At 35.5% G+C, this 8,665-nt stretch overlaps 1 protein-coding gene across 1 annotated transcript in view; it reads left to right on the top strand.

Moving 5' to 3' along the window:
- ANKRD31 (ankyrin repeat domain 31) overlaps positions 1-8,665 on the top strand; it is a 178,688-nt gene that overhangs the window by 135,206 nt on the left and 34,817 nt on the right. Inside the window, exons 20-21 of the mRNA XM_012802743.1 lie at positions 4,150-4,246; positions 7,326-8,310. Coding sequence (XP_012658197.1) covers positions 4,150-4,246; positions 7,326-8,310 — 1,082 coding nt within the window. The remainder of the gene's footprint in view (positions 1-4,149; positions 4,247-7,325; positions 8,311-8,665) is intronic.

The raw sequence follows: 8,665 nt of genomic DNA, 5'->3' as shown, positions 1-8,665 counted from the left end.
TTGCTGTGAGCTGTGATGCCACGGCACTCTACCCAGGGGGACAGCTTGAGGCTCTGTCTCAAAAGAAAAGAAAAAAAAAAAAAAAAAAAAAAAAAGAAGTAGTTACTAAAAGTAAAGTAATTGGCAATACCTCATCAGTCTTTTGTGTACCAAGATACAACTGTTCGGCTCTTATCCTAACTCACGTTTGGATAGCCTTAAAAAATCATTTCCTTTTAAATTATACCCATTCTACTTTCTATCCTGGCCCATCATGTGTTATATGTTATGTTTTGAGGAAAATATTATAAAATAGTTTATATACCCAAACAAATATGTATAGTTAGTATGAGTTAGTATGTCTTATTTACTATTTATTTCTTATGTATCTAAGATGATTTTTTCAAGTTTATAATTTTTTCATTATAAAAGGCATATAGATACACTTCAGAAAATAATAAAGAGGAAAAATGCTAATATTACCTACTGTCCCATTGCAGTATTTTGTGGTATTTGTCTCTAGGCCCCCTTCTTTTTCTCGTACCTTGGTCTAAGAACATAGTTAATGCAGTTAAATCTCAATACAACTGTTAAAAACATACTTTTAATCATGCTAGATTTGCTATTTTTGCATTCTTTCTTTCTCATAAACTTCATTCTTGGTGATTATACAGAAATAGTCCACAGTTTATAGCATTATTTTTTCGTGTAACATTTACATTATTTCCCAGTTTTTGCTGTTATGCTACAACATGCGATTTTCTCTGGACTTAACAATTATCTTCTTAGGAAAGATTAACAGACTTGGAATTATTGGACCAAATTATACAAACATTTTAAAATCTATTGATTTACATTGATAAATAGTATTATATACGGTAGTAATTTTCACTTTGTAGCATAAGTATATTCATTTTAAATAACCTTACTAGTTTAATAAGAAGAATATGCCTCATATATTCATTTGCCTTGTTGATTACTAGTGATTTTCACCAGTTTTATTTCCTATTTTTTGAATTGACTATTTCTATTATTTATTTACCCATGAATTGGAGCCTACTTATATAATAAAACTGACCCATTTTTTGTCATAACTACTGACAATACTTTTTCAGCCATTTGACTGTCTTTTTATTTTTAACACATATTAGTTTGTGTTTAAATACAAAGGGTGCCAAAAAACTGTATAGATATTTTAAGAGATGTTATCTATGTATTACTTTTTGAATTGAAGGTACCATTACTGATCAAGTGTACCTAGACATGCTCTGCACAACCATTTTACCTGCTTTTCATGCACTTTTTGAAAATGATGGATTTTACTTCCAACAAGATCTCTTAAAATTTGTATACATTTTTCTGGCACCCCAAGAATATGATCTTCAAATCCTGTATAGTAAAAAAATCTATCAGCCTTTTTCTTTTTCTTTGAATGCTTCTAAAATTAAACACTTTTCTTTCCCCCACATCCAGGTTTTGTAATTTAATTTTATTCTCTTCTATTTAACCAATATATTGAGTAGTCATGATCGCTTTAAGAAACAAAGCCAAAAGTAAAATGAATAGCAAAGATGTAGCATAAAAGAAACAAAATTTTACTTAAAGTTCAAGTTGTAATTGAGCCATTCACACAGTGGGTGTGCTGTGTACCCTTACATTGTGCACATTAGGTGATCGCTTATAATTACCCTGCCTCCTTCCCTTTCTTCTTTCCCTCTTCTCCCCCCCCACACTTGAATTCAGTTGTATTTTTCTCTTATGTGGGCATGTAGTTGTTTATCTATTGGTTTCTTATAAAGTATTGAGTACATTGGATACTTAGGTTTTCATTCTTGTAATATTTTACTAAGAAGAATTTGCTTCAACATCCAGATAAATACAAAAAATGTAAAATCTTCATCTTTTTATGATATTCCATTAATAATTATTAATCCATTCAGGAGTTAATGGGCACTTGGATTAAATTCATGTCTTAGTGATTGTGAACTGAGCTGCGATGAACATTCTAATGCAAATGCAAACAATGTAACCTAATCATTTTTACCCTAATATTAATCTAAAAAGAAATTTTTTTTTGAGACAGAGTCTCACTATGTTGCCCTTGGTAGAGTGCCATGGTATCACAGCTCATAGTAACCTCAAACTCTTGGGCTTAAGTGATTCTCTTGCCTCAGCCTCCCAAGGTGCTGGGACTATAGGCACCCACCACAATGCCCAGCTATTCTTTTTGTTGTTGTAATTGTTGTTTAGCAGGACTGGGCTGGGTTCAAGCCCACCAGCCCCAGTGTATATGGCTGGTGCCCTAACCACTGAGGTAGGGTGCTGAGCCAATCTAAAAATTTTTTAAAACCTTTTTTGAAGGCTCGGCGCCTGTGGCTCAAGTGGCTAAGGCGCCAGCCACATACACCTAAGGTGGCAGATTCAAATCCAGCCCAGGCCCGCCAAACAACAATGATGCTGCAACCAAAAAATAGCCAGGTGTTGTGGCAGGCACCTGTGGTCCCAGCTACTTGGGAGGCGGAGGCAGGAGACTCACTTGAGCCCAGGAGTTGGAGATTGCTGTAAGCTATGATGCCACGGCACTCTACCCAGGGGAACAGCTTGAGGCTCTGTCTCAAAAACAAAAAAAAAAACCTTTTTTGAAAATACTTTTTTTGGTTAAAAATATTAACACAGTGATGCCACATGTAAAGTGCTCAATAAATGGTAGTTATTATTGGCATGGTTATTGCCTGGACTTCAGATTCAGCTGATACCTTCGCTCATGATGTATCCTTGGATGATGTATAAAAGTTCTTGATAAGTTTTAAACGATGATTCAAAGAATAGTAGTAGTATCTAGTAAAATAAGAGTGCATAGGAAAATCAATATGTACTAAGCACTTTATATACATTATCTTTTTTTTTGAAACAGAGTCTCACTGTGTCTGCCTCGGTGGGTACCCTGGTAGGTACTGTGGTGTCACAGCTCACAGCAACCTCCCAACTCTTGGGCTTAAGCAATTCTCTTGCTTCAGCATCTCCAGTAGCTGGAACTACAGGTGCCTGCCTCAATACCCGGCTATTTTTTTGTTGCAGTTGTCATTGTTTAGCGCAGGCCAGGTTCAAACCTGCCAGCCTTGGTGTATGTGGCTGGCACCGTAACCACTGTGCTATAGGCACTGAGCCAACATTATCTTGTTTAGTTCTCACAGTAACTTAAAAATAACTTAGGTTAAGATAATTACTGTATGTCTTTTGTGAAATCTCACACATTTGTTCCCTGCCTCAGGAGCCCAGCCTGGAGAAAAATAATCAAATTCATGTTGGGGGTGATTTATAAACTCTCACCTAAGAAGCACAATGTAAGGGTACATGGCACACCCCTTTGTTAAAGGGCTTAACTACAACTTGGACTTTACCTAACAAATGGGAAACAATGTAACCTAATCTTTTGTATACTAACATTAATCTGAAATTTAAAAAAAGAAAGGAAAACAAAATTTTAAAGGCTTTCAGTTGCCAATTTGGGAATCTGGATTAGGACATAGTCCACATTTATTTGTAAATCCTGTGAATTTGTGATGGGAGAAAGGTCATGATGCCTTTACTTGGGAAACAAAGGAAGAAAGTAGGAAAGAATTAAGTATAAGATCTATAAACAACTTTAGGTATATCTAAGTGTGAAGTACAAAGAACTGATGATTCCAATTTTTAAGTGCATATATGTATAATTATATATTGTATAAATATTTAAAACATTTTATACATATACCCTTAAAATATTAATAGCAGTCTCATTTGTGGAGTAAAATAGAGGAAAATGAGGAAAGGGCAGGGAACCTGTGGCTTTGGGGCCACATGTGGCTTTCTGGATCCTTGAGTATCGCCTTTAATAGGATTTGTTCTGTGAAGTTTAGATTTCGTCAAGGGGCCACACTTAGGGATCTGGAGGTCCACATGTGGTCTTCAGGCTGTAGGTTTCTTATGTGCTTAGCAATACGTCTCAAGGTATTTCCATAGAGTAAGCTAATTAAATAAGCTTTCATTTAGCTATCTGGGCCATTAATATTGAGGAAGAGAGGCGGGAATAATGGCTTTTAAAATTTAACATTAGGACTAAATCCTATGTGGCCAAATTTAATATTTGCTATCCTTCAATTAACTAACTTTTTATTACCATATTTCTAGAACAGTACATTGAAAAAATGTTAAAGATAAAAGAGGTTATGGATAATGTGCTTGCCAAACAGAAAGCAGAAAGAGATGATCTGGCTAAAAAATACAGGTGAGTGAAAAAAATAAGAGTGCTTTAGAGTATCTACAGTTTATTTTTAGCTGCAATAGTGAGACTTAGATTTTCTTTTAAAATACAAACATTGTTTAAGACAAAAAAATGACTTTATGGGGTTGTCTGTTCCCTCAATGGGGGAATTATAATTCCTGGAAAGATTTTTTTTTTACTTTATTACTTAAATATTCAGAAAAGAGCATTTTTAATATCTTAAAAGTTTCTCTACAGTGAAGAATTTCATGAAAGCCCTTCTGGTCATAAATCCCACAAATAAATTTCTTTCCTTAATTTATGCACTCTCAAATTTTCTACATTGAAAGTTTTTTCTTTCTGCTATCACAAATTTTGTCCTTCTAGCAGTTGATTAATTGGGTGATTAATTTCATGTTTTAGTATATTTTCAGAATCTCAGGGTCTTTAAGGAAGGAGTTTTATCTGGATTATATTGGTTATATACCTCTGTTCACTCTTTTCTTGAAAAAAATGTTACGTAATTCTTTTCTTGATAGGCATTATTTTTATTAGTTTTTTATAGACTTGGCTATATACACATAAGTCCCTTTTTTTTTTTAAGGATAGACTCTCACTATGTTGCCCAGATTAGAGTGCTGAGTCATTAGCCTACCTTACAGCAACCTCAAATTCCTGGGTTCAAGTGACCCTTCTGCCTTAGCCTCCCAAGTAGCAGGGAGTAGAGGTGCCCACCACAATGCCCAGATAATTTTCTTATTTTTAGTAGAAATGGAGGCTTACTCTTGCTCAGGCTGGTCTCAAACTCTTGAAGTCAAGCGATCCTCCTGAACTCAAGCTTCCCAGAATGCTAGGATTACAGGCATGAACCACAGTGTCCAACTCTTATATCCCCCTTTTTATTTACATTTAATACTTCTAAATGTTTTCTTATGCATTCTTGTCTTACAATCATTACATCTATTACATATTCAATTTTTTCTAAACTTATTTAACAGTTGTCTGTTTGTACTTATAAATCTACTCTTTTATCCCTATTTTGCCTTCCTCTCCGCAGAATAAGTTCTACTGTTTCCTGACTTATTTTCCTGTCAATATAAAGCAAGTGTATGATCTACAGATAGATAATTGACTATACAATATTTTCTAGGGTCTTTGGAAAGGCTTGTTTCAATATTTCTTTAGTTTTCTATGGCTAATAATGGAATTTTGGTAAATTCCTGATCAATTGGAGTTTTAGGTGCATGTAAATTCTTATTAGTATTGCTATATGACTTTACATCTTGGTATGGGTATCTAAAGAGAGCACCTTTCTGTGTTTGTCTGAACTCCTTGTTTTATGTAATTTAAGTATGATAATATTTATTCCTTTTCCCCCTTCTCTTCTGTATAACATCTGCATTTTATACCACCAGTTTTTCCTAAACCGATTTCTTCTTGCTACTATTTCCACTTACATATACCACTTATAACATCAAGCCTGCTGGGAGTTTAATGTCAACAACTTTAAACTTTGATAGGAGAGGCAAGATAGCTATGCTACAGGTATTGCTTTTCCTTAAAACAGTGGTCCAGAGACCCCTGGTAGGTCTCTGAAACCAGGGGGTCTGTGAAATCAAAACTATTTTTATAGTAATACTAAGATGTTATTTACCCTTTTGGCTTTCATTCTCTCATGAGTGTACAGTGGAACTTTCCAGAAGCCAAGTGATATATGTATAATAATATCATTACTCTAAAGGCTAATAAAATGTGTGCTTGTGTATTCTTCTGTTTTAAAAAAATTCTCAGTTTTGGCTAGGCACAGTGGCTTACACTTGTAATCCTAGTGTAATCCCAGTCCAACCTCTGGGAGGCTGAGACTTGAGCCCAGTAGTTTGAGGTTGCTGTGAGCTACGATGTTGCCTCTGTACTCTAGCAGGATGACAGACCAAGACTTTGTCTCAAAAAAAAAAAAAAAAATTTTTTTTTTCAGTTTTAATTTCTAAAACAGTAACTATTAATAGATATAATACATATACACAAAAGCGCTTTGGATTCCTTAATAATTTGTTTGTTTTGCTTTGTTTTTTTTAAGACACTCAGTTGCCCAGGCTGGAATATATCAGCCTAGTTCACAGCAACCTCAAACTACTGTGTTCAAGTGACCCTCCTGCCTCAGTTTCCAGAGTAACTGGCACAGGCACCTGCCACAACACCTGGCTAATTTTTCTATTTTCAGTAGAGATGGTGTCTTGCCTTGCTCAATTTGTTCTCAAAACTCCCGAGTTCCAGTAATCCTCCACCTCAATCTCCCAGAGTGTTAGGATTATAGGCGTGAGCCACTACACCTGTCTTTCCTTAATAATTTTTAAGAGTGTAAATAGGTCCTGAGGCCAAAACGTTTGAGAACCATTAGAAACAAAGTGTCTAATAGCCTGAAGGTCAGTGTAGGGATGGGTGGGCATAACCAAAAGACAGAGGTATCGAGGTGTGATAAGCCATTTCTTCTTTGTCAGTCCTCAGGATCAAATTTAGTTTGAGGATCTTCACAAGATTATGTTTGTCTAGGTAGTCCCTCTAGACTTGAAAATGGCCCAACACAAGTTCAAAGTGCAATTATCATAATTAATTGTGAACTGACACTTCTTACTTCCAGCTGAGGTATGATTATTTACAAAACAATCCTTTGTAACTAAGAGAACCTGAGTGGAACTTGCAGATTTTACTTCATAGTATACTTTTCACTTGAAACAGGTAAGCCAACCCCAAACTTAAAGAGTGGTAGGCCTCCTTAGCCACCCTTCGCTACCTTCCAGCCAAAGACTAATAAGATATAGCTGAAGTTCTATTTGTCTTTTAGGGTTCACCCAGAACTGATAAATAATAATATGACTATAAAATTTGGGTAACCAAACAATTGCCTCCTTTAAAAAAAGCAAAATCACTTCCCTTAAATAAAGGAGTCAGTTTCCTCTCAAAGGAAATATATTGTAAAATTAGTCTTTTATATATTTTGAGCTGATTAAAATTGAGACAGAGTATTTTTAACATGTAAATTACTGTTAAAACAATAAAGGTTTCTACTGTTATTGCATTTTTTCCCCTCTGTTTCTTCCTATAGGGTATCCATAGAGTCATTTAAGCATGGAGCTTTGAGAGAACAACTGGCTGACCTGGCCACAAGACAGAAGAGACTTCTAGTTGCAGCCAAAAAACAGAAAGAAATAAGCCTGAAAATTCAAAACTATAAGAATGTTACATTGCTATCTGGTCTCGATTTAAGGAAGCTGCCACCCAGCTCAGAAACCTCCAGTGAAAAAGAAAGCCAAGAGCCTACCAGTCTCGAAAATTCAGTGCAACCCCAGTCACGTTCACGTTCTGCTGTCAACTTTGTTTGTGGAAGCATGCAGGAAACACAATTGTCTCTAGAAACTTGCAATTACAGCCACACTACCAACATTTGTCTAAATTCAGAAGCAGTGAGAAGGGAAGAATTTTCTGGAAATGAGGTGAATTCTAAACAAAATGCCAACAATTATACCTTGGATGCGTTATCAAAATCCAGATGTTCAGGTGACACTGAGATTAAATTGCCATCTCAACCTGTTGCTTTTATTCTTCAAACGGAATATACACAAAAAGAAAATGATCTTACAGAAATTACAGCCAAAGAGCATGAAGTCTCTAGTCCTTCTACAGTAAATGGCCCATTGAATATTTCAGAAACCACAAGTGTACTTGCCCAAAACGATGCCCATTTATCAACTGTTATTTGTGATCAGGACCTTTCCAATGATCCAAAAAGAAGAAACAGAAAGATAGCTTTCCAGCAACCACCTAGGGAGGCATCAGAATCCTTGGCACATCAAGGGATTGCTGTTTTAGGTACAGCACATCAGATGAAATCATGTCTTAAAAAATTAGCTTCTACTAATCCACTAGCAAAGGACAGCCAGATCTCTTCCTCTGGGTTTGGACATCAACATACTATAAAAAAGCCTTTAAACTCCAGTACAGCTCCTAAGAAGAAATGTATGCAGATAAAAGATTTGATATTACTAGGAAGAATTAATCCAGGAAATAACATTCTGGAATTCAAAACACAGGTATCCTATTATTTCTTCCTCTAAAAGTATGCAAATTTCATAAACAAGTAAGTAAATGTGACTATCACATGGTGCACACAGTTTAGCTCTGATTGGGTAAATGGGATTGGTTAGACTAAATGGAAAGACACAACCATTGTATTATAAAGCAAGTGAAATCATGCTTCTGGAATTGCCCCATGCATTTTAAATACAAGCTTCTTCTCAGACCAGAACCAGATTTTGTTGCAGCAAGAAAGTTTTTTCTTTTTTTTTTTTTTTTTTTTTTTTTTTCAGACAGAGCCTCAAGCTGTCCCCCTGGGTAGAGTGCCGTGGCCTTACAGCTCACAGCAACCTCCAACTCCTGGGCTCAAGC

The sequence above is a fragment of the Otolemur garnettii genome, unplaced genomic scaffold (assembly GCF_000181295.1).
Source record: "Otolemur garnettii isolate 467f Iridium unplaced genomic scaffold, OtoGar3 scaffold00017, whole genome shotgun sequence".
Classification (NCBI taxonomy): Eukaryota; Metazoa; Chordata; class Mammalia; order Primates; family Galagidae; genus Otolemur; species Otolemur garnettii.
The sequence above is the reverse complement of the archived record's forward strand: the minus strand, read 5'-3'. Positions and strand labels throughout refer to the sequence as shown.